We start from the raw sequence: 26,208 nt of genomic DNA on the forward strand, positions 1-26,208 counted from the left end.
TTCCCTTTCCAGAAGTTTCTTCCAGCAGCGGGGCTCCGAATCTCCCCACTGTGGTGACGCAGGGATAGGACACGTGGGCCTGGAGCTGACGTCTGCGAGGAAAGCGCCTGCCTTGACCCAGACCCGGGCCAGGCCCAGCCACGCTGCCCCTTGAGGCCGCCCCCGGGGCCCCGGCTCCTTTGCCTGCAGACCGGGGTCGTGTTTTCCACCTTGAAAGGTCATTCTGAGGCTGGACTGCTGGCCCCGGTGGAGAGCGGAGCTTGCGGCGTGCCGGGCAGCGTGGACACACCTCACCTGCGGCGGCGCCGGGGCGACGGGCCAGCAGGGGTCGGGACCGTGTGACTGTGTTCTCTCCCGCATCCTCTGCGACGAGGTAGAACCAGCCTTACGAGCAGACGCTCCGGGCGTGCGGACCCCAGACGCTGCGTCCGAGTCCGGGTCCGTTGTCCGCCGCCCGTCTCAGCGGGACCTGGAGCCTCTGATCAGCGGCGGCCCGCACGCCGTGGCGATGAGGCCGGCGCCCGTTTACAGAGGCTCAGGAGGCCACGGGCTGGCGGAGCAAGGCCAGCAGCAGCCCGGCTGCCTTGGTGTCACAGCAGGCGGTCGAGGACCCGCCGGGGCAGCAGGCCCTTGTCAGGAAAGGTGAAGCTTCCAGCTCAGCCACGATGGCTGCTTCTCAATGGAGAACAGACGGGCTCCGCCACGCTGCCCCGGCCGAACCTCTGCGGGGTGGGCAGCATGGGGACAGGGCCAGGACTGGGGCGAGGGGAGGCAGGGGGTTCCCCGCTCACCCCCTTCCTCCACCTGCTCCAAAGCTTGTCCCGAGGCAACCGTGGGCATCACTTGGGAGTGTCATGGAGAACCCGCCCACCTTCGGGAAGCTTCTGCGCTGGAGCAGAGGCAGGTCATCCCAAGTGAGCACAAACCAGCGTGACGCACAGGCTGGACGGACCTGGGACGGAGGCACACCTGGTCAGAGAGCCCGGGACGGTGGCTGGACGGGTGGAGAGAACAGGGGACCGATGTGCAGGGAGTCCCGAGGACTGTCGGACTGAGTGGCTGCGTGGTGGCCATGGGGGACGGAGGGGCCCAGGCGGCCCCTGCCTCCCAGGTCTGGACAGCCCTGGAAACGCCCGCCTTGGGCTGCAGATGACCAGGCCTCATCTCCTTGTTGAATTTTTGTCTTTTGCTCAGGGCCAAGACCCCTGTCCTGGTGGGCGCTTCATCCCCGGCTCCCTGTGGGACCCTGCCACGCCGGGCCTGTGGCCCTAGACACGTGGGACCTCAGGGGTGTCCGGCAGCCCCAGCCCCGCTACAGACCGCCCCCCCCCATCTGCCTTCCCATTGGCTCTTGCTGCTCACGGGGCCTGCGGACCCCGAGGGCGCTGCCCCCGCTCCCTCCCTCCCAGCCTGGCCAGCACCGAGCTCATTGTTCTTCTGCGTCCGGGGAAAAACCGGTGAAATGAATTATCCATCGACACCAGGAGATGGGTCATTAATTAATAAACTTGGCCAACTCGACTTCCTGACCGTAAATAGCAGCTCCAGCGAATGAATAAGTGGCCCGGCTTCTGGCCAAGGTGCCAACACGTCCTCCCTTCACCCGTGGCGGGGGGGCAGGTCAGCGTGGCCGTCCCCGTGTGTTGCTGCACCAAGCCCGGCGCTCGGGGGCCCAGCTGCAGGGCGAGGGGCTGGCCCCCAGGGCAGGAAAGCCCTCGCCCACACACTCGGAGCTCAGGTGCCTCCCGGAGAGCCGTGGTTTGGGCCCCTGGGTTTGGAGGCCACGGTGCCCTGCCTGCCCTGTCCACTGACCTGCGTGCCGCGTTCCAGCCAGCACTGGTGCACCCCTGCGCCCTGTCGGCTGGAGTCAAATACCAGTCCCACGCAGGACGAGGAGCAGGGGGCGGTCTCTGTCCCCTGGGGCCTCCTTTAGTTTCCCCAAGTCGCCGTAGACCGCGCGGCTCACGCGGCCAACGTTTATGGTCCTGGCACTGGGGCTGGAAGCCAAGGTCCAGACGCGCCGGGAGGGCTGCAGGGCGGGCCTCTCTGCCTGGCCTCTCTCCGTGCCTGCGGGTGGTCGCCTCCCCGCTGGGTGCCGCTCTGTGTGTGCAAGGCCCCCTTTTGATAAGGACAGCGGTCATATTGGATTAGGGTCCTCCGCAGGACCCCATTTTAACTTGATTACCTCCATAAAGACACTTTCTAAAAGATCCCCTTCATAGGTATGGGGGCGGGGGTTAGGACCTCAGCATCTTTTGGGGGACAACAAAGTTCAGCCCATAAAAGCACCCCCTTGTTTCCTCACCCTCTCGCCAACCAAAAGCAGCTCTTCTCTCTTTCCTCCGGGGGACGTGCGGTGTCCACAGGGGGCCTGCGTGGCCCCGCAAGAGCACGGCCTCGAGGAGGGAAGGGGCTCTTTACCCACAAGCACAGATGTTTCTGGAACTTTCCCTCGACCACACGTGGATTTTTACGTCCAATCAGGAGGAGGCAGGGTGACAGGCAGCCGCTGCTGCGTGTGGAAGAGGCATCGTTGTAACACCTGACTTCATTGTTACCTTAGCTTCGGGGGAGGACGTGACTCCCCCGTGAAGCTGGACGTGTGTGTGGCTCCCCGCTGCGAGACTGCAGAGACGGGGGTGCTGGGAGAACCCTGACCTTCCTCTTGGCCTCGCCTCATTTTTCAAAGTTTAAAGAAAAGTAAAAACATCTCCTGCTGGATTTGTCGTTCACGCGGATCGAGTCTTGGAAGGCGTGTGGCGTCTCCCACTGCCACAGATGACAGAAACCGCGCGGGGTCTCCTGATCTGCGGCAGGAGACAGCACCGCAGGACCCAAGGCCTCCTTCAGGCTGGAGGCTGCGGGGAGGACACACGTCCCCAAGCAGGAAAACGCAACGCTTCTGGCCCCTGGCGCTGGGCCCACACCTGCTGGGGGGGGGACGGCCCTTCCCCTGTAGAGACACCTGTCAGGTGCAGCTTGGAGTTGGGCAACTCAAAGGGACACAAGAAGGAGCAGACACTCCGGGTGACCCTGGGCGCTCCCACAGCGCCCTCCAGGCTCGGTGCTTGAGCAGTTCTCATCGCTGCCTGCTGGATCGAACCTCACCTGCACTCCCACTTTTTCCTCAAAGCAGAAAGTAAGTCTCTTCTCCCCCAGGTATCTCCTCTTAGATTCAGCTCCCAAAATCAACAGGAGCTCGCAAGTGTTTTTACCACAAAAACACTTAATTGTTGCTGTTCTTGTCAAGTGCCATTCACTCAGATGCCTTCACGACATTGTCATCTCTGGGCAGATGGCAGCCTCCTCTTTGCATCTCTAAGTGCCCCCAAAGAGCTAAGAAAATGTTGGGATATCAAAGCATACAGTTATACACTCTAAATATGGACGTTTTAATCTGTTGATTAGACTCAATAAAGCTGAGGGGGAGGGAAGGTCGGGACAAGACAGGTAGGCCGAGGGGCCGTGGGGCATGGTCGGCCGCAGGGGAGGTGCCCATCCTGCCATCGGCTCACGTCCAGGGCACAGGGACAGCTTAGAAGGAGGAGGAAGCAGGTGCTTCAAGGGTCTGTGGCCTGCCAGGGAGTGGCACGTGGAGGCCGCGCAGAACAAGCGTGCTGGGACGGACCTGGGTGGTGGCACTCAGAGGGCCCGGCCGGCAGCTCTCAGCCCACCCGGGGCAGAGGCTGAGACGCTCAGAGGCCCCTCTTCACCTGGTAGTTTCTAGAGAAAAGCTGCAGCTGCACGAGGCTCCCGGGAGGCTGCCCTCCCCCACACTCTGTCCTGGGAGGCTGGGGCTCTCCCCCATCAGCCCTCTGGGGGGCCTCAGGGACTGACACCAGCCTGCTCCCGTCCATGCTGCCCGTACCCCCGAAACCCCTCCTGGAGGCCAGGGTGCCCCTCCTCCTCTGCACTGTGACAGCAAGGGGGAGAAGGGGCACCTGTCACTGCCCCGGTGTCTGCAAGCCCCCAGTGCCCTCTGGATGGCAGTGGGAGGTGCCCACTGGGCAGAGCAGTTCCTAGGGGGACAGATGAAAGGGTGCCTTTCCCCTGGAGACCAATGCCACACACTTCCCCAGGCCTCCAAGGGTACAGGGACAAGCCTTTCAGCCAGACCCCCCGTAGAGAGCCCCTAACTGTGTCCCCCTCATTTCCCCAGGCAGCCTGGGAAGGAAGCTGGGCGGCAGGAGGACCCTTGGGCTCTGGGTGTACTGAGGGGGCCCTGTAGGCCCATGTGACCCCAATGCCTTCTTTTCCGGGGACCTTTAATTACTGGGGCATCACACGGGCCAACCGGGGCCAGTGGCAAGGCTTGGGCTCCTCGGGGCCCTCGGACTGCGCCCCCTGCAGACACAGCCTTGTCGGTGCTGGTGCTCACTGCCCACGGGAGCGTCACCGTGTCCTGGTGCCCGAGGCTGCCCGGTGTCACAGGTGCGGGCAGCTCAGCAGGACCGCAGGAGTGGGCTGGGGTGCCCCCACCGGAGACCCCAGTGAGCACGTGCGGGCAGCGGGTTGACCCTCCGTCCGGGCATCTCCTCGCACACGATAGCGCGCGGCAACCCCTGGTGGCTGTCAGCTTCCCTCTTTCCCTGCTGGTCCCAGGAGACCTTCCAGCCCCAAATCGACATGTCGGCCAGGACGATCGCCTGCCCGGGGCCCCTTCCGGCCCAAATTCCCCGCAGATGAGCTAAAATAGGATTCTGGACTCTTCTCGGCCCAGGGGTCTCTCGGAGCGTGTTAGCATGGAGAGTAATTAAAACGCTGTTGAAACACTTATTTTCACCTTGGAAGCGTCATGGGATTTCCTGGCCCCGGGGCCATAGGCCAGGGGACCTTTCCCTTCTGTCCTGCAGCATTGAGCCTGGGCAGACTGCGGGGACCCCCTGGGCTTGGCTCAGGGTTTCACTTGATTTATTTTTATGGAAATGCAACATTCCTTCCTGAACGCCTGTCACCCTGAGACCCAGGAGGGACGTGCAGATCCGGCCTTGCCCAGGGCCCCGGGGCAGTAGGGGAGCTGCCCAGGAGGGTGTCATTTGCCTGTTCCCTCGTTGGTTTGTTCCCTCCACCGTAATGTATTCAGGGCCCGTCTCTGTGCGAGGAGAGACAGGGCAGCCTGGGCCTGTCCTCAGGGAGCATGCAGGACAGCTGCCTGCCCTGTCCCTCCACGACCGGGTCACTGTTCTGGAAGAAGGGGGCGTGGAGAACGGACCCTGGCCCCCGCCCAGCATGGGGAATCCCGACGGACACGACCTGGGGAAGGGCCGGTGTGGCCGGGATGAGCCCCTGTCCAGGCAGGGGCAGGAGAAGGCCGCTGCGACCAGAGAAACTTCTGGAGCTTGATTGGCCTGCACGCGGCGTCCGTGTCAGGCCAGAAATAGAACGCACAAGGTGCTTGCTCTGATTTCCGTGCTCACAATTCTAGGGCAAGACGCCCTCACGAGATGTGGATCAAAGGAGAGGCGGCGAGAGGGAGCGCGCGGCACGGAGCGGTGCACGAGAGGGCTGCGTGTCCGCCGCGGGCCCTGCCGGAGCCCCAGTTAGCTGCCTTCATAAGCCGTCACGCCCCGAGTGTCAGCTCGGCTCAGCCAGGAAAGAAACGGGAGCGATTTGCCAGCAGGCCCTTCAATCATGACAATTAAAATCCAGATACCGGCCTGCAAATCTGCTGAACCCCGAGTGCCCGTTCTGGGTGAGGATGAAGGGCGCCAGCTCCGATGCCGCCTCTTGGAGGAACGCGGGACATCAGCTGAGCCCCCGCAAACGGGGGGTGGGGGCGGGGCATGCGATTCCGAACTCCGGCCTTCATAGTAACAACTGCACGTGTTTCGCACGCCCATGAGCCAGGTTCAGAGTGTTTGACTTAAATTAAATCCTATGAGGGGCTCAGCAGTTCTGGGAGATGGATGCTTCTCTGATCTCATGCAGCAGAGGCAGACACAGAAGCACAGAGAGGCTAAGGGACGTGCCCAAAGTCACACAGCACACAAGGGGCGGGGCTGGGAGTTGAACCCAGCTTCAGGGTTCCTATGGCGGTGCCCTGCACGACCCCGGGCCTTATCTCCTCCAATCCTCTCAGCAACCCTTGAGGGTAGTTGGTATTTTTTAAAAAATTATTTACAGTTTGGGCCATGGAGACTAAAAGGCACCAGGGGGCTCTGTGTGGTTGCACGCGGTGGCAGGAGAGAACCAGAGGGTGGCCCCAGGGCAGCCTGGCCACCAAGGCCTGCAGCTCCCAGTGCCCCGGCCCCTGAGCATGCACCGCCCCCAGCAATGCCGCGGGGACCACAGCGGGGGCCTTTCTCACTGGCCAGGGAGGAGGAGGCTGGCAGGCAGGGTGGAAGCCGGTGAGGTCACCACCGAGAGGTGTTTGGACGGCTGCAGGTGGAGAGGTGGGCCACGCTGGGCAGAGCTGTCCCTTCTGCTCCCCCAGGAGCCTGGGTTGTCCATCATCTCTGGGGTGAGGCCCTTGGTACTGACTGGGAGCTGACTGGCCTGGGGAGAGAGCCTGGGCCTCTTGGCTTGGCCGCAGGCTTCGGGGTCCGCCCACTGTGGGGGGACCGGCCCGTCCCAGTGCAGACAGTGCCTCTCTGTCAACCCGGACGCTTAGGTACAGGCGCTGGGGACGTGTTACGGGCGACATGGCCCCCCAGCCCCATCTTGTCCCGGTGAGAGTCACCCCAAGCTCTCGTGGCCGCCTGCCAGGCTTTCGGGGGAAACAGTCAGAAAGGTGATTTGATTTTGCACAGGCTCTTCAGTCGGCTCCTGAGAGGCAGGGATCAATCTGCACCCCGCTCTCCCTCCTTAGTCATCTTGGCTGGCCTTCACACGGCTGCTGGAGTTTTTCGTGCTCCCTCGCAGCACAGAAGTCACCCTCAGAGCCTTTTTTCTTTTTTTAAAGGGAGCCGTCTGAACAAGGAGAGGAGGCAGCAGCTTCTGGCTGTTTCTCTTCTCCCTGGCACGTGGGTCTCCGTTCCTCAGGGCACGGAGGGGCCACGGCGCCCTGACCTCTGGCTTTGGGCCAAGTGCACCTCCCTCCCAGAGTCCCGTCGAGTGTCCTTGGCCTCTGAGTGTCTGCCAGGAGGTAGGGACCCCCTGTGCACACAGCGTCCCAGACCCTCACCCCTTGTCTCCTAAGAGGGTGCTCAGGACCACCCCTCTCCTGCTGGGCACCCTCATGGAACTCAGAAAGGCTCTCATCTTGGAAGGCGGGAGAACATGATGGGGGTTGTCCCCAAAAGCGTGGAAGCAGGGGCTCAGAGAGATGCTCAGAGAGACACCCGCACACTCACGTTCACTCCAGCCTCATTCCACCAGAAGGGGGAAGCCGCCCAAGTGTCTGTCGCTGGATAAATGGAATGTGGTCCATCTACACAACGGAATATTGTTCAGCCTGAAAGAGGAAGGACGTTCGGCCACAGGCGACATCGTGGCTGAGCACTGACCAGTGTGCTCAGTGAGATGAGCCCGTCACAGAGGACAGACGCTGCGCTGATGCGGGACCCAGAGTCAAGGGCCGTCGGGGGCTGGGAGTGGCGAGGGGAGTGGAGAGTTTCCGTGAGGCCAGGCGAAGTTTCGGAGAGGCCTGCACGGCCACGTGAACAGTCTTCACACCACTGACCTGTCTACTTAAAGGGGTGAAGTTCTGTGCTGCGTGTGTGTGTTTATTAAAGTCTTTTAAAATGTCGAAGAGCCAAGGATCTGAGCGAACTTCAGACGGGATGAGTCCCGGGTGTCCTGCCGGCGGCTCCGGCTGCCGTCCTTGGGGAGCATCGGAGGCAGGGACACTTTCTGGAGGTTCTGACTGCAGAGGGGCTGGCAGACCTCGCAGCTGCAAAGACAGGGTCGTCCCGCTGAAAGCAGGGTGGCCGGCGGCCATTCAGGGGTTCGGGCATCGGAGCGGTCGGTGGCTGGTGGGCTTGTGCAGGGAGGGGCTGAGAGAGCAGACAAGCAGCCCCACGTGAGAGCCAGTCTCTCAGGGAGGAGGAGGCACCGGCGGGGGCGGCAGAGGCCAGGACCATCGGACGGGGTCACGCTGGCTTTGGAGGTTGTATCCGTCTCCAGGGGGCAAAGATGTGTCACAAACGGGGGAGACGTGTGTGAAAGCAACAGCAAGGACCCCGGCCACATAGCCCAGCTGGTGACACCCAAGGGTGCAGGTTCGACCCCCGGTCAGGGCACATGCAGAAAGCAACCAATGATGCATAACTCAGTGGAACGACAGATCGATAGCATGCATGCTCTCTCTCTAAAAAACAAACACCCCCCCCCCAAAAAAAAACACAAATATGTTCTCTCTCAGCTCTGGAGGCCAGAAGTCCCAAATGAAGGTGCGGCGCTGACAGAGCCGAGCTCCCCCTGGAGGCCCTGGGGGTGGGGACCTTCCCTGCCTCTCCCAGCTCCTGGTGGCCGCTGGCAGCCCTTGGCTTGTGGCCGCATGGTCCCAGCCCTGCCTCTGTGTGTGTCTGCGTGGCCTCTCCTCTCTGCCTGAGGACACCGCCGTCGCATTTAGGGCCCACCCCAGCCCGGGATGACCTCACCTTCTTCACAGCTTCCAAGACCCTGTTTCTGAGGTTTTAGCAGATAGGAATTTAGGGGAGAGGCGATTTAGCCCACTGCTGAGGAACTGACGCAGACGCGTGGTTTTCCACGTGAGGGCTCATAAAGACACTTCCTGGCTGCCCAGCTCGGAGGCCCCGGGAGAGAGCGCGCGTGCCCGGCGCGGCGGCCTCGGTTTCCAGCATTCTCCATGAACAGAGCAGCGCTCCTTCAAGGGATGGCCGATGCCAGGGCTGAGCCAGGGAGGAGGCAAGTCGGTCCTGGAGCACCTTGTCATCCTAGAAGGAGAGGAAGGGGCCAGAAAACTCTGGGGACAACGTCAGAAAACGGAGAAGCCAGCGTGAAGGGGCTCCCGCCGGCCGCGTCTGAGACCGTGTCGGGTACAAAATGAACAACGGCACGGACAGCGACCGTCACCCTTTTTCACCCCACGTGCTCATGAATGAGGGACTAACATTCTGGGGCAAACCAAAACTACAGTTCTGCCCATCTGGCCCAAACTAGGTATCACTTTGAGTCACTTGCACTGGGTGGCTATTGTGTTGGCTGTTGTCACTTTTTCACGTGACAGTCTCAGGGAGAAGAGGCCAGCGCCCCTGATGACATAGTCCGATGTCGTGTGCTTTAAAAATCCTTGCGGCGCACGCGGTGGAAATTGCTGGTACAATGGGCTGGATGAAGTAGGGGGTCCCTGAGTGAATAAAGGAAAAAGGAGGACTCTTCCCGGTGGCAGGATGACAACTAACAGACGCAGGAAACGATGGATCAGCGCTGTCACAGCCACCGCGTAGCAGTACAGGCCCGGGACGTCGGCAGACGCTAAAACGAGGGGCTGAGAGCCGTGCGAGGAATGGGACCCCCCAGCCTCTCATCGCCTCCCAAGAAGCGCTGACTCCCACAAAGGGGGCTCAGGGGCAGTGCCGTGAAGACACTTGGCAGCCACCGTCGGGGCCCAGGCTCGGAGCTGCCCCAGCAGGGAGGGGACGGGCCAGCCCCCTGCTCCTCTGACAAAGCACAACACCGACAGCTGGCGCCTCTCCTCCCTGACTCCGAGCCGGTGAGCAAACACCAGATGCTCCAAAGCTGAGGGACATTCTACAGAAAGACTGGTCATTCTGTGACCTTTGAAACGGTCACGGTCCTGAGAGTCTAGGGGAGCTTGGGAAGTTAATCCAGATTTCAGGAGATTAGCGACAGGCTTAAACCAAATGTTGCACGTGGCCAGAATCGGAAAATGCTGGGGCCATGGGTGAAACCCGGGCGGGGACTCTAGGGATCGATACGTGGGTGTTCCTCCTGCTCCTCTTAAGTTGGAAGTGGTTTTAAGATCAAAGGAAAATAAATGAAAGGACTCAATCTGACAGCCTGGCACCTCCGTCAGTTTCTCCCCAAGCCTCTGCCTGCGCTCACCGGCGCGCTCACGCGCACACACGGGAAAAGCGTCGCTGCCTCAGGTATCGTCACAGCCGGTCCCAACAGGAGCATCGCCCCCAGCTCCCAGTTAGAGGAGCTCGGAGACGATAGTTGTACTTCCTTCCCACTGCCCTGTACTCACAGGTCATTGTCACCATGAATGGGCTGTAGGTCCTCTCCTGGAAACCAGGGGATGACTGACCCACGTGACTGAATTCCAATTCCCGGGGGCCTGGAAAGGTAGATGCAAGTGTCCAGCCTGCTCTGGGCGGTGCTCTCAGGTCCCCTGTGCCCACAGAACCCCCGGGACATGACCTGGGGATACTGACGCGTGGCCCGAGTCCATGCATTTGCCCACGACGGCTGCAGTGCCCTCTCTGCCAACACCTACCTTTGGGGGAGGGGTGAACAGTTCTCTCTAAAGTGGAAATCTGTTCTCTTCGGGGTCGGAGGGGGACCCATGAGGTCATTTTGGCTCCTTCTTGTCAACCGGTGATCAGAACTTCATCGGAGCCCCAGAGGGAAGAGGACTCGGGGCAGAAGTTGTGAAAGCAGAGATTTGAACACCTGGATGGTGGGGGGAGGCACGGCTGAGGAAGGTGGGCAGGTACGGGGCCGCCAGAGAGGTTGTAGGGAATTAAAGGGGAAAGGGCTCAGCACGGGCAGAGAAGCACCAGAAATGAACTTGATGGCAGCTGTAGATGCACCTGTGCCTGCTCTTCCCACACCCATATGTCCAGGGGAATGTGGATTCATTCATCCATCCGTCCATCCATTCATTAACTCACTCATTCGCTCACTCATTTGCTCATTCACACGGCCACTCATTCACACATTCATTTAATCATTCACACATTCATTTACTCATTCACACATTCATTTACTCATTCATTCATTCAATCACTCATTCATCCATTTATGCATTTACTCATTCATTTATTCATCCACTCATTCATTCATCCATCTATACATTTACTCATTCATTCACTCATTCTATCAGTCATTCATTTATACATTTATTCATTCACTCATTCATTCATTCCCTTAGTCACTCATTCATTCATCCATTCATCCATCCATTCACTCATTAACTCATTCATTCATTCATTCTTTCACTCATTCATACATGCATTCATTCATTCACTCATTCACACACTCACGCATTCATTCACTTCCTCATTTATTCATTCATTCACTCGCTCACTCATTCACTCATTCATTCCCTCATTTGTTGACTCATTTGCTCATTCATTCACTCATTCATTCATTCCCTTAGTCACTCATTCATTCATCCATCCATTCACTCCCTCATTTATTCATTCATTCACTTGCTCACTCATTCTTTCACTCATTCATTTATTCAACAATAAGCCATCAAACAAATATTGAGGTTCTACCAGATTGGCCTGAATGGTTTTCTGATTGGTCTCCCTCCCTGCCCCTCCAGCGGGTCTGTCCCTTACATCCTGACATGAGCCCTTAAGTGCTCTGTGCCGCTGGAGCAGATTTGCAAAGTGAAGGTCAGGCTGGCTCAGCCCCGACTGTGGGAGGTCTTGCCAAGAACGATTCCTGACGTACCGACTCAGAATTGGCTAGCGGACAGTCAGCCTCCTGACTTCACTAGGGCTCTCCTGCTGATTCAGCCTTGGTGATGTAATTGTGGGGGAAGGAGTGCCGGGGTGATCCCACACAGCCGGAGCTCCCAGGACCACCACAGCAGCTGCTCGGGACGGCAGGGGATGGTGCGATGGGGTGTTTCTGTTTGGAGGGGCACCGGGATTTGTATGGACAAGCTGGGGATAGTCAAAGCTTTATAGGGGGAGAGACAGTGGAGAGAGGACATGCAGAGGCACACAGGCTTCCGGCCAATGTCACCGTGACCTTCGGGGACGTGAGTGTATACACCAAATTGGCCCTTGGAGGGCCTGAGTCATTTTGTCAGGGGCAGCGAAGGCGGCCAGTGTCCCAGCATAAGCGGCAGCACGGGCATGTGGGGTCAGAGCCAGGAGCGGGCTCGGCCCCGGGCGCTGGCGGAGGCGTGCCTACGTTCCCGGCCTTAGCCTTCGTCCCCGCGTCTGTACACCGTGACGTGGCTTGCAAAGGGCTCTCACGTGGCTTTTCCTCTGGCAGATGAGTAGGCAGAGACTCTGAGTGATTTGTCCAAGGTCAATGAATCAATCAACAGAACCGTTTTGAGCTCTATCAGAGAGCATGGCTCTGGGAGCCACTGGGAGGCTCCGCGGAAGGAGAGGCCAGGCTGGGCCGGGCCGGAGAGAAAGCTGGTCTGCGTGCAGGCGGGGCACGTGTGGGCTCGCTCACCCATGTGCGCCGCAAACCCAGCCTCACGCATGCAACACACAGGCACGCGGGCCCCCACGCACCCACAAAACCTAAGCATGCACAAGTGCACAGACACACATGAGTCCCTGCACACTGAGTTGCATGCATGCAGTGCACTCAGGCACATATACCCGCATGCACCCCCCAGCCACATGCCTGCACACAGCCACACATGTCCCTCTGCACACATGTGCACATGGATGCACACATCCCAGCATTCCCAGCCACATGCATGCGGCACACACAGGCACACACCCCTTGCTCATACAAAGACGAATTCCAGTTTCAGGCCGGGCAGCACCGTTCGCCCAAGGGCGGTGGCAGCGCCGTGCGGTGGGAAGGGAGAGCAGAGAAAGTAGGACCACCTGTGTGACAGGGACGCCAGGACAGAGGCGGAGTGACGGGGCCCCCGGGGCTCCAGGCCCCTCCTGCACCTCCACACTGGGGCAAGGTCACTGTGCCTGGGAGGACGAGAGGAAGCGGGGGGACCCGGCAGAACTGGCAGCTGCGCTTCCCTCCGGGGCCGGAACTGAAATAAAATAATCACACGCAATCACGCTCAATAACAACGTGTAACCGTAACAAATGGTTGTGGGCGGCTCGCGCCGAGGCCGGCAGGCTGTCGGAGAGCCTGGGAGGGCAATTTCCTAAATTGATCGTTCGGTGCCCCCGCTCGGCAGCGGCCGCGGGCACGACGGATTCCAGGACCCCTTCTGAGCGGCGGGTGCTTTTCCGTTTCAGGCCTCTGGCTTCTCTCCTGGCCTCTGGGAGGAACGCCATCCCCGAAGGGGCCTGAGGGGTCCTTTCCGGGGGTTCCGCCTCCTCCTGAGGCCCACCCCGTCCTGCTGCCAGCGCGCCCTTGCAGGAAGCTGACTCCAGAAGGAACTATGCAGGGCCTGGAGCTCTAGCCCTGGGTGCAGCAGAGGGTGGGAGACGAAAGGCCAACTCCGCAAGGTGGGAGGCATCCCCTTTGCAGTTGGCTTTGAGTCCACAGGAGGCGGATCATTTGGGGATCTCCGGTGGCCTCTGGGCCTTGGGAAACACGTCCTCCTGGAGGATGTCCTCATCCGGGTCCCTCCGTGGCGGGGTGAGCAGGCTGCCTCGGTGTTTGGCTGGGCCTGGTGGACGCAAGGAGAGAGTGCGGGCTGAGTCAGCTGCGCTGTGTGGCCGTGGCTCTGCCGCATGCCAGGCCCTGGCCACCTGCCCAGCCTCCTTGCCTGTGATGTTGGAGTGGGGGCTGTCCTCCTAGGTGCTCCCTGTGCCCCCCCCCCGCCCCCCGCAGATTGGCCTTAGGGCCTCTTTTATTTCAACCCCATGAAGTCTGCACTTCCTGCTTGATTGGCAAGTGCCCTAGGGGTCTTCAAAGGCTGATGGGGCCCCTTCAGGTCTTATAGGATCAACAGAGCCTCTCAGGACGCACCCCTGCAGGGTCTTGTGTGGGCCTCCTGTGGGCTCCGTCTTTGGGTTGCTCTCTGCCTCCTGCTGCCATGTCACCTTGGAGAAGTCACCTTGTCCCTGGATCCTCGGTCTTCTCCTGTGCACCCCGAGGGGACGTCACCACCCACGGGCCTCTGCAAAGGTAAAGGCAGGAAACATGAACCCCCAATGCGGAGCTCTGCACAGGGACCACGGGCACGTCTGCGTCTGCTTCGGCCCCTCTGATGGGCAGGCTCCCCAAGGACAAGACGACCCTTCCCAGAATCGCCTGTCATTGCTGCTGCCAAGGGCTGCCGGCACTAATGGGCCCCACGCCTCCCTAAGTTACTTAGTGACATGTCGTATCTCCGGGAGGGCAACAGGTGGAAGAGGGGCCACACAGTGAGGGGGGGCAGTGCAGAGCCTCGTCTCGGGTTCTCTTCCAGCCCCTGGAAGCTCTGATGTTAAGCCTCAGAGGGACCATTTGAGGGCCACCAGTGTGGGCCCAGCTCCCCATCTCATTCATGGGAAGACTGGGACCCAAAAAGGGAGCAAGGACTGCCCAAGGCTAACCACACAGGCCTCAGCAGAAATAGTTTGTTTTCTTCCGAAAATATGCATGTGTGTTATTTGTATATAAATATATATGTTATTCATATGCATGATTTATCTATAAGATGGCAGTATTTATAGACCGTCCCAGTTCGCTCTTGAAATTCTTTATCTCATAATCTGTTTCCTTTCCTCTATCAAAATCAGCATTATTTTAAGGTGGTTGCCTGCTAACACTCCTCCCTGGATATTGTACAAGACTGTTCCGTTTGTGGGTGATTTTTCTTGGTTTTTGTGCACTTGATCTCTGCCCCTGGGGTGCCTGGTAATCTGGTGGCCCCTGCAGGGCATTGTCCTGGGAAAGCTCTAGGGAGAACTTCAGGCTCTGGGCCACAGCGGGCAACCTGGCCCGTGAGCCACATCCAGTCTGCTGCTGGGTTTTGTTCATTCCGGGAGCTAACAACGGCTTGTTGACACTTAAACGGTTGAAAGAAAGCAGAAGGATAATGTTCGGTGACACGTGGAAGCTATCTAACTCCGCGGTCCCTGTTCATGGGCGGAGTCTCGCTGGGATGCAGCCACACCCACCTGCTTCACCAGCGGCAGCAGGTGCTCGCGGTTGCCACAGAGACCACGGGACGGGGCCTGAGCTTGACCTGTCTGGCCCTTTACCAGAGGCGCCTATGGACGCCCCCCCAGGCTGTTCTGCAGGCAGCTCGCTGGGACCGGCAGACGGGGCTGGGCTCCCGTGTTTCTGCGAGGCTTTCCGCCCCGGCTCCTGCCTCCGCGGCCCGCAGACGCCTCCGAACAGCCGTCATCCTGGGGGCGGGAGAACAATGCCTTTCTGTTCCCCAAACTCGCAGCGGGTTCCTGCCTTCTGATTGCCCAGAACGAACTTGAACGTTCTTCTGTCCCTTCCTTCTGGTTCCCTCTGAGGAGGCCCCAGTCCGGCGCGCTGAAAGGCTGTCTTGCAGACGTGGGTCTGGGTGTTTCAGGGGCCCCGCAGCAAAGCTCAGCAGCCGGTTTCCCGGTGCTGGCATCTCCCGCTGGGACCCACCCCGGCCCGGCCTCCTGCCCTCGGACGCTCCTCCCTTCTCTCGGGTGACACGGGGACAGTGCCCAAGGCCACCGCTGCCGGGCCTTTCTGGTCCTGACCTTGCAGCCGGGGTGAGGTGCAGAGAGAGGCCCAGTCCTGCTTGCCCCCCCACCCCCAGGTGGCCCACCAGGCGGCTCTGCCTCCTGCTGTGGTGGGCGGGGGCAGCAGGAATTCCCACCACATCCCCATCCTGGTGGGTGATGGGGGATCCCCGAGGGCAAGCGGAGGGCCAGGCAGGGCTGCTGGGGCTGCGGGGATTGGGGCCTTTTAAGTGCGTTTATTTTCCTGCGGGTTGTGTTTAATACAGTGGCAGCGAGCGGCGTGAAAGCAGCGGCCCCGTTAGGGTTGACGGCGCTCACCAGCAGGAGGCCTTGAGAGGGTGCCGAGAACCCCTGCGGGAGCACTCGCACCCCTTCCCCTCCCTCGCCCTTCAACACAGCACTTCTGCCCCCTCCTTCGGGCTGCCCCATGATTTCAGGGGAACGGGGCGGAGGGGGTGGGTAGCCCGGTCCTGCTGCCAGGCCGATGCTGGCGCTCGGCGTGGGAGGCAGACCTGACAGCCGGCTGCACTCGGGGCCCTGTTTGAAAGCTGTGCCCTGGGGTCCCAGGAGCTGAGGCCGGACCCCTCACCTGCCTCTCGGACTCTGCTGACCCCTGAAGGCGTGGCTCAGAACTCACCGGAAGGCGTGGTGCTGAGTTCTGTAACCACGTCCCCAAGGAAGCATCCCTCTGGGTGGAAACAGCGGCGGCCACCGCAGGCCCCCAACCCGAGGAGCCAGCCCCGGCAGGGACTCGGAGCAGCGGGGAGCTGCTCAGCGGGGTCGCGGGCGCCTGTCCCTGCATGGCGGGTCGCCGGGCTGCAGCCTAGGACCAGCGCTGCTCAGGGAGCTCTGGGTCACGTTGGTAGTGGACATCACAGAGGACAGCCTTGCTCTGACTCTTCCTGCTCCGAGGCAGGGGCCAGTCCCAGCCAGGAAGCCATAACGAGGCACCCAAGGAGTATCCTTCCCGGCTCAGAGGTTCCCGAGTGGAGGCCTCTGTCGTCTCACAAATGGGCACTGAGGGTCCGGCTCTGACAGTCAGGGGCTGGGTTTGGAGCAGCAGGAGCGGCAGGACCCCAGGATGCAGCTTGCCCCCCTCCTGACTTCTACGGAGTTCCACGGGGACTTGGCTCAGCCGGGGGGCAGCCGAGCCTGTTCCATGGAAGGAGAGAGCAGATGTCACGCTGTCTGGGGAGTGCAGGGTTAAACCAGTTTTCTGAGTAAGTGTCTTTTCTGGAAGACTCTCAAACCCATGCATCCCGAGTCCCTAGGAGGGAGCTAAGGCCTCTTCTGATTTGAGCACAGGACTCTGTTTCCGCCACACAGAGGAGGGTCTTCAGGGGACACAGGGGCCTCCAGCCACAGCCACCTCCCTGAGCGCTATCTGCCTCAAGGCCACCCCTGTGCTCAGAGCCCTCGCCCCGGCCCGCCTGTCAGAGCCTGGGCTCCCTGAGAAAGGCTCTGCTGGGAGCAGCTGTGCAGGGCCATGATGGCAGTGACGAGGCTGCACAGGTTACCTGTGGTGCCTGGTGACATCTGATGCTCTGAGCCCTGGCCTGGAAGCCTCAGGTCCCCGGGGGAGCAGTAACACCCCTCCATTCCCGTAGTTCCAGGCTGTTCCACTCTGACCTTCCTTTCTTTGCCTGGAAGACTGTCTACCAGCCCTGGTGTATCAGTCAGCTATGGCCCTGGAGCTGCTGTGTAACAAACAGCACCAAACCTCAGGTGTGCATTGTGTGGGTGGATGCCTCAGTTTGCCCACTCAGTCCTGGTGATTGAAGCTGTCAGCTCAGCCCTGCGTGTCCCTGACCCCCCAGGGCATATTCTCTTGGTGACAGCAAAGTGCTGAAGAGCCAGCCCCACGCACATGGCCATGTCTGGGCTCTGCTTCCATCGCTGGCCCAGCCCAATGGTCAGAGCTTGGGGAGGTCACCTCTTATGGGGGGAGAGGGGTCACCACAATATGACACAGCAAAGAGCATGCCCAGAGGAAGGGGTAAAGACTTGGGGCCACCGTGGTGACGTATCACTCCTGGGTGCCAGTCGCAGTCTCTCGGGGACGCTCTCCCCGACTTCCTGGGTTGTCTCTGTTACAGGCTCTCACAGTACCTCTTATCACAGAAGGCTTCCCACAGATACAATGCACCTGAGTTCTGAGTGTGTTTGGCTGGTTCCTGTTCCCTCAGCCCCCTGACTTTTGTCCCCAAATGTCGCTTAGTGTCTTGCCCAGTTCCAGCTCACAGTAGGTCCTCAGTAAGCAACTGCTAAGTGGACACACAGCACTTTTCTAAGTAACAGGAACCTGCTGGAACAAGGTATGTCACTCTTCAATTGTGCCTTGTTGGGGGGCTCTCAGGCCCTGCAGGCACAGCACGGAGACCAGTCCCCAGTCCACGTCACACAAATGGTGTCCAGCATATGTCACCACTCAATGATGGCCCAGCTCCTCCAGGGCGGCCGGAGCGCAGAAGGCGTTCCCACAAGGGATCCTTGTGGGCAGCTTCCATCTGAGGGCAGGTTCTCGAGGCTGAGTCCCAGACGCTGCTCCTCCCTGAACCCAGGACCCCAGGACAGGGGCAGCTGGGCTAGAGCGTCACCCCCAAGGTGCAGAGCAGTTGCACAGGCAGGTGGCCCAAAGCGGCTGAGCTGAGGTCAGAATGCAAGTTGGACAGACTCCAGACATGGTCAAGTTCATTCCCATATCTGTCTCTGTCCCATGATTCTGACTTTGTCTGCAGCACACCTACAGGCAAGGGGTCTTCTCGCTGGGACGGCTGAGCCCCCGCTGGTCGGCACCCGGCTGGCATCTGTCCGTGTCTGTGGACCGGAGCCCGTGGTCGGATCTGCTCCCTCCGGTGGAGCCGCTAGACGGCGAGTCCGTCTGGGGCCACGGTCAAGTCTGTCCAGGGCCACGGTCAGCACGCTGAAATGACGCGGAAACAAGTAGCGGCCGAGGGCACAGACCACAGGGAGGGGAACGTGCGTTGTCTGCTGGGGGCACAGGGAATGGGACTTTAAAGGGAGCCCCAGACACAAAGGCGGGGGGTAATGAGGCTCGTGGCCTGGACACGGGAGGGAACGGGCCGCCGGGCGCTTGAGCGTCCTGGGACTTTGCGGGAGCGACACGGCCCTGGTCCTTCTGTCCCTGCCAAAGGTGTTTACGCAGAGTCTGCTCTGGGCCGCCCTCTGAGCCTGCGCGCCCAGCCCTGTCCCAGGAGGGGCCCGAGCCCCGGCCCGGACTCCCCTGCACTGATACCCAGGGGAGGGCCGCTGCCCCCCCACACACCTGCCGTGCGCGCCTCGATCCGGGGCGCTGAGCTGGCTCCAGGCTTGTCGGCATCTGCAGGACGGGCTCCCCGCCCGCATGGAGGGGGGCAGCCAGGCTCTGCGGGGGAGTCGCAGCGTCAGCTCACAGGTTTGATTCATTCACCGTTTTCTGGGCTCGCCGCAGCCTCCTCGGCGGTGAGTGATGTGCCGGCCGCCAGCCCGGCCAGGCTGCCTTCACAGCAGAAGCCCCCGTCTGTGCCCTGAAGCGCTGGCTGATGGGTGCCGGGCGGGCGTCCCTCCCCGGGGCCCCTCGCTCCGGTGAGCACCCAGCACCCTCCCTCCAGCCTGTCACCCTTCGCTGAAATATTCCAGCGCCGTTGGGAGCTTCGGGAAGGAAATGGGTCATTTCCATATTGAACAAAAGCAGCCTGGTGTCAGCGCCTTCTGTTCTCAAACGAGATGAGCAATAAATTCAGCGTGTGTGTGTGCACGTGTGTGCACGCAGGTGGGGTTGCACGTGTGCGCGCGTGTGCCTGAGCGTGCCGGGAGCAGGCGGCAAACGACACAGGGAGGTGGGGACCGTGACGTGCAGAAGCCATCGACACCCCTGCTCTGAAGTTCCCTCGTCTGAGCAGTTTTCCGTTTCCCTCGGGCGGCTTTTCTGCTGGGAAACGGCGCTGCCTGCGAAGGGCATCTTCCAGCTCCCCCAGTGCCGTCCACCTGCCCCTGGACCCCGGGGGTCCCCAGCCTGAAGGGACCGCGCCTGCCCCGCGGCTGAGCAGCGGCACGAGCGGAGACGTGGCCGAGGGGACAGCGCTGAGAGGACGGACACCGAGGTGTTGGGTGGGGTCTGGGTGCACGCGGAGCTCTGAAGCTCGGAGAGTCTTTAATAAAAGTTCTCCTTTCTCTTCAATGTGGCCAAACAGGGATGGCACAGCTTCAGCTGAGCCTAATGTCAGGGACACACGTCCAACGCCAAGTCCCTTTTGGAGCCCCCAACCGGCCCAGCATGTGCGATGAGGGTCCCAGGGCTCTCGGGACCACGGCACCAGCCCTGCCCTGGGGACAGTGCTCTCCGCGGGCCGTGCAGGAGACCCGCTAAAGGCAGGCGCTTCGGAGCACGTGCCGGGTGCGAGTCCCGTGTCTGCTGGGCCGTGGCCGTGTGTGCGGCAAGGCTTACCCTGGCTAAGGACATGTCCCTGACCCCCGCTCCTGGGGGTCGCTCTCAGCCCTGGGAGGGTCCTGCCTGGTCAGAGTGTTTGTTAACCTGGGGGCTTGCGCTGGAGGCTGGACCAGCTGCAGGCAAGTCGGGGCTGACTCCGTGGCCCCGCCCTGGGGATCAGTACTGTGCCGCCCTCGCCCCGGGGAGAAGTTAGCGCTGGGACACCCCTCCACGGGGCGAGGACAGCTACCAGCCTGTGCCGGGTGCCTCCTGGGCTCCGCCCCGCGTGCCAGGGCTGGAGGGTGGCAGCTGTGCTCGGCTCTGGGGCTCCTTGCAGTGCCTGACGGGGCCTGAGGGTGGCCTTGGGGACTCCTGGTCACACTGTGCAACCTTGCAGAAACGCCTTAACCTGTTAGTGGGGATTGTGTGTGTCCGCCTCGCGGGTGGCAGTGAGCTGGGCATGGCCGAGGGGTGACCTGGTTCCGCGGGCCCCGTGCATGTCACCCAGTACCGATTAAACACGGGGGCTTCACTGCGTGGCTTCCTTGTCCAGCCGCTGTCGGGGGTCCGACCCACTGCCCCTCCCGGCCCTGCCCTTGTTATTAGTCAACAGAGGCGGGACAGAGAAGAGGGGGCGCGATGGGGAAGGGGCTGCAGTTCGCCCTTTGTGGCCACTCCCCGTGGTGCCCCACTGATGGAATCCCCGTGACCAGCTTCTGTGGCGTGGCTGGGGTCAGGAGGGGACACCGTTTCTTATGTCATTCATGTGTTACTCCTGCTGGCACACAGCCGTAGCGCTGTGGACGACGGGGGCCCGTCTTTCTCATGGGGGCATCCCGGGCACCGTGGGACATCTGCCAGCACCCCCACCGGTGTGACAACCAAGACTATCCCCAGACATGGCCAGATGTCCCCCACTGAGGCCACTGCCACACCCTGGCTCTGCAGCCCCTTTGGGGTGATTTCTGGAGGGCTGCCCACATCCTGTGTGGTCAGCTGGGCCCTGCTGTCTCTGCCGTAAGCTGCAGGGTCTGCTGGTGGCAGGGGACTTCGTCCTGACTCTCCTGGCTCAAAGCTCCTCCCTCACTCCCCCCGTGGATGGCTCTGCAGGGTCACTCAGAAAACAGCACCCTCCTTTGGGCCCTCACCCTAAAAGCTGGTAGTCTTGTTTTTCTGTGAATGCCCTGATTTTAGAAGCCTCACCCTGTACCCTGAGAGGTGGCCAAGTGCCCTCAGGAATGTCAACCTCAGAGAGCCTTGTCCTCCGGAAGCAGGGCCGGCCTCTTGCTGCCTTGCAGAGGCTGCTGTGAGCGTCACCGGGTCCCCAGGGACTGCTGGTCAAGGACGTGCTGTGGAGTCAACACGTTACAGTCTTTGTGGGAAGAGAGTGGTTTCTTTGCAGTGGGATTGGCACTTCGGACCTCCAGTGTCACCTCCCAACTGTCAAACCCGTGAGGACATCTGTGACCCACTGGCCGCTGAGTCTTGGCTCCCATAACGCAGGCATGTGACACCCCTGCCTTGGAACATGACCCGCTTGACGCACACAGAAGTGTCATCCCTTTGCCTGGGGCCGCTGTCCCTGCCTTCCCCAAGCATGGCAGCCAAAGTGTCGCCCAGCCCCCAACGCTGGAAAAGCAGGCGCGCGGTGGGTTTGCTTTAGCAGCGGACGGTGGCCACAGGTAGTCCCTCCTCGTTTCGTAGGACGTGCGTCCGGACGCAGAGGTGGACCGCCGACCTCCCCGCCCATCCTCGGGCCCCATCTTACCGCAAACCTCCGCAAATATAACCATAAAAGCCCCATTGATTGATGCAGAGCTGGGTAATCCATCTGTCCCCATCCATTATTCCGGGCCTAATTTTTTATTATCTGGTGGCAGCTGATCCCAGCACATTAGTATACAGTGGCAATTACCGGGAGCACAAAGAGCCCCTAAATTAGCAAGAACAATAACACCTGTCAGGAAAGGGGAGCCAGGAGCCCCACACAGCATGCTCCATGCTTGGGACCAGGCTTGCATGGCAAGCAGTTTGTAGATGGATTCCGTGTTGACCTTGGAAGTGGAGAGGACAAGGTTGCTGTGTTTTTCCTTCCTGGGGGCACAGCGTTGGCACGCTCTTAAGGTGGCGACATCGGCAAACCAAACGCAGCCCTCCTGGCAGGTGGCGCAGGTCTGTTCAAGGATTGCCCTGCCCAGGGCCAGTAGGGTTTAAGGGACAGATGTCCCCACCTGCGTCATTTAATGACCCTCAGAGACCTGACCTGAGGGAACATTCTGGAAGGTGTGAGTGTTGAGAGAAATGGACGAGGAAAGAGAGAAGCAGGGAGGCTGGCCTCCCGAGAGCAGCGACATGTGTGGGGGCTGGGAAAACCCTGCTCATAGACCTGAAAGGTAAGGTACCTCTGGAGTGATCGCGAGATCTGAACACTCTTATCTTTTGAAAGATGCATTTTTCTTCAACCTTAATGGAGGAAAACTGAGAGCCGTGTGGCTGAAATATGCCTGAGGGTCATTGGATGGACTGAAATGAGCAAAATTCCCCCTGAGTTTGTTTACAAACATCAAGAGTCCTTCCTAATTGAGGTAGCCTGGGAAAGCGTCACACAGAGCGACAGATCCTCAAGCCCGCTTCACGGGGACAAGCCCAGCTGGGCAAAGCTGCCTGCTGCTAGTTATAGCCCTGCTTGATAAGACAGGCCATGGCTGTCTTTGAAATGACCTTGACAATGGGCATGGAAACCTCAGAAGACAGCCAACCTTTGGTGATGGGAAGTGAAGGTTCTAGTCTTCCGAACCGAAGGACTGTACTGGGGCCCCAGCTGTGACAAAGCATTCAAAATAGATGTATACCTGTATCCGTGTATAAGCCGCACCCCCTTCCTCGAAATCAGGGCTCTGCAAAGTTAGAGCCCGCGAGCCAGATCATCGTCACCACCATCACCATCACCATCATCACCATCATCACCATCATTACCATCATCACCATCACCACCATCAATATCATCACCACCATCACCACCATCACCATCACTATTGCCATCAACATCATCACCATCATCACCATCATCACCACCATCACCATCACCATTGCCATCAACATCATCACCGTCATCACCATCATCATCATCATATCATCATTACCATCATATCATTACCACCATCACCACCATTACCATCACCATCATCATCACCATCACCACTATCATTACCACTATTATCACCACCTTCACTACCATCACCACTTTCACCATCACCATCATCACCACCATCACCATCACCACCATCACCATCACCATCATCACCATCATCACCATCATCACCATCATTACCATCATCACCATCATCACCATCAACATCATCACCACCATCACCACCATCACCATCACCATTTCCATCAACATCATCACCGTCATCACCATCATCACCATCATCACCACCATCACCATCATCACCACCATCACCATCACCATTGCCATCAACATCATCACCGTCATCACCATCATCATCATCATATCATCATTACCATCATATCATTACCACCATCACCACCATTACCATCACCATCATCATCACCATCACCACTATCATTACCACTATTATCACCACCTTCACTACCATCACCACTTTCACCATCACCACCATCACCACCTTCATGACCATCACCATCACCATCATCACCACCATCACCAGCTCACTTCTCATCACAGGAGGCACAGACGCAGCATGAGCTCATAGTTTTCACGACGACATGGTGGCCTCTGACCGGGCAAGAGGCTGTGTGTGGATGGAGGGTACAGGGAGGCCGAGCGGCCCTTCTCCCTGGTCGTCCAGGGACCTGGGCGCCCTTTCCCGCCCCCTTGGCCAACACGCTCATTTGAGTCTCAGGGAAGCCGGTGAGCAGACAGGGGTTGCTGAGGCTGGGGGAGGAGGAGGGTGCTCCACACGGCGTAGAGCCTCACCCGATGGGCGAGCAGCCTGGCCAGTCCTAGAGCAGGAGCCGGGCTGTCTCAGAGGTTTGCCCAGACGCCATAGATCGGGCACTGGTGTTCAGGAAGCTGTTGGCCAGAACTGGCGTGAACCGGCTGTGGCCACTGTAAACACAGGGCACCAGAGTGGCTGTTCCCGAGGGCAGTCACACCTGGCACCGCCCGGAACATAGTAGGTGCTCAACACCTGGTTCTTGGGTTAAGGGATAAAAGGAGGAGGGAGGTCCAGGGCATCCACGTCTCTTCCCCAGTTGTCCTAGCGGCGCTGTGCTGTGTGCTCAGGACGGGACCCCCTCCCGACACACGCAGGGGGGCGACAGCAAGAGGAGGCTTGTTTCCCGGTCACACCAACTCTGAACCACTGATTAGCGCCCCCCCCGACCCCCCGCCATGAGGATCGTATTCAGTAGAGAGCTAACAGCCGTGTGCAGGCCGTGCCTTTGAGAAATCTTACCCTCTGAAACCTGCCACACTGTCATCTCACCCCAGGACCTGCTGGGGACCTCAGGTGCAGTGTGGGGGGGCGGGGGGGGCTTTGCTAATGGATGTCAGGATTGGGTGCCGGGAGTGGAGAGCGGCAGGAGCTCTAACGTCCCAAGCGGGAGAGCGCCGGGCGGGAGCCGTGCCGTCGGGGAGCGTGCCCATGCCTGCAGGCACCTCTGCAGGGCCCTCATGCCTTTATCACCTGGCTCCCAGTTAAGCAAATCACGCGGCCAGAGCTCTGGACCTTCCGGGTGGCCCTAACTGACCAGGGGACACCACCAGAGGTGTCCTGGGAGGGATGGGACAGGTGTGCCTCCCAGGGGAGTGAAGCCAGGGTAGAGGGCCGGAGTGGAAGCTGGAGATGGGGCAGGGGGTGCGGTGGGGTGGGGACCGAGAGGGGGGCGGGAGAGAATGCCCATCCTCCGGATGTGGGGGAATCAGAGAGCTCTTGGCTGGGCTCTGGCTGCCCTGCTTCTGGAGTGGCCAGTCCCTCTGTCCCATCCTGCTGTCCCCCCGTCACTGTGCACACATATGCAGAGCAGAGCCGGACCACAGAGCCTCCGCTGGGCCTAGGTCTCCTGTTCCCTGGAACCTCAACTGGCAGTGAACTTGTTGGAGAGCTCTGGAAAGCGGGAGGCATTTCCCGATGATCTGGGTGCCCCCGAGCCTGCGAGGCTGTCTCCCCACTTCCCAATACGTCCTGGGCCGTCCCGGCTCCTCCTGGGTCAGGCCAAGCCCTGCTCCCATGTGCAGGCCAGCCTCTGGGGTGCTCAGAATTGAGGAGCAGAACTCACCCAGGATGGGAGGGGAGAGGGCAGCCAAGCGCTCATCTGCGCCCGCTGAGGAGCTCTGCAGGTGCAAGAAAGGACACAGCTGCCCACAGCCAGGTCACAGCTTGGGGACAGAAAATGCTCTGGGAGGGAGAGATGCCAGGGCTGGGACGTCGCTCCCTGGACTCCAGGTGTGGGCAGCCCTGGTGGCCGCAGCACCTGGTGTGGCCAAGGCAGGGCCTTCGGGCCGGTGCTGTCCCCACAGCGGCCCCCGGCCAGGGCACACGCAGGCCGCTCACAGACAGGACCGGCACTCGCGGCCAGGCCGACAGGACGGGTTACCATGGCCCCGTCCCGGACCCCTTCCCCCCGTGACGCCCTCTCTGTTGCAGGTTTGGCTGTTCATCAGATCGTCACCATCACTGTCTCCCTCATCATGGTCATCGCTGCTCTGATTACAACTCTTGTCTTAAAAAACTGGTAAGGATCTCGGCCCTTCTGGTCTGGACGTGGGGAGCTATGGGGGTCCCTGGGGAGGAGCACGCAGGAAGATCCTGCTTTTCCAGCCTGGCCCCTGGACACAGTCCAGGGGAATGTTCTTCTGGCCTCCGGCCACGGGGGCCCCAGAGTGGCCGCTCACTGAGGGGCTCTCCGCAGAAGACCACTGAGGCCTGCATCACAGCTTAGGCCCAAGTGCCCCTGGATGTCGCCCACCCAGGGCCCAACTGCTTTTCTTCCTAGCAGCAGGCGGGGGCGGGGAGGGGGGCACATGCCTCTCGCTGCCCTGGCTGTCCCGGGCTGGCCCTGCGCTGGGTGCGGGCCCCGCCTCCGCTCACCCTGCCTTCCTCCATGAGCGGGCGGCCCGCGTCTGCTGAGTTAGGTTACTGCTTTGCCTCAGGCGGCCTCTCTTTGTCTACTTCCTCCTGGAAACTGGCCTATTTTGAGGTATACCCACCTGCTGCGCCCCTGGGAAAAGCGGGGAGCAGCTGGGTGACCCCCGCCTGCCTGCAGCCACTCCTCCGGCAAATGTGGCTCCTTGTGGCACCAAAGCGCAAGCTCCCTAGCAGAGGAGTTCGCCCCAGCGACCCCCTGCTGCCTGCGGACTCCGGGAGCAAATCTGA

At 60.4% G+C, this 26,208-nt stretch overlaps 1 protein-coding gene across 1 annotated transcript in view; it reads left to right on the top strand.

The window, feature by feature from the left end:
- The window catches only part of AJAP1 (adherens junctions associated protein 1), an 84,587-nt gene that overhangs the window by 47,179 nt on the left and 11,200 nt on the right, over positions 1–26,208 (top strand). The window contains exon 3 of the mRNA XM_090271446.1: positions 25,480–25,567. Within this exon, the coding sequence (XP_090127572.1) occupies positions 25,480–25,567 (88 nt within the window). The remainder of the gene's footprint in view (positions 1–25,479; positions 25,568–26,208) is intronic.

Source organism: Furipterus horrens, unplaced genomic scaffold (genome assembly GCF_987537825.1).
Source record: "Furipterus horrens unplaced genomic scaffold, mFurHor1.1.pri manual_scaffold_3, whole genome shotgun sequence".
Taxonomy (NCBI): domain Eukaryota; kingdom Metazoa; phylum Chordata; class Mammalia; order Chiroptera; family Furipteridae; genus Furipterus; species Furipterus horrens.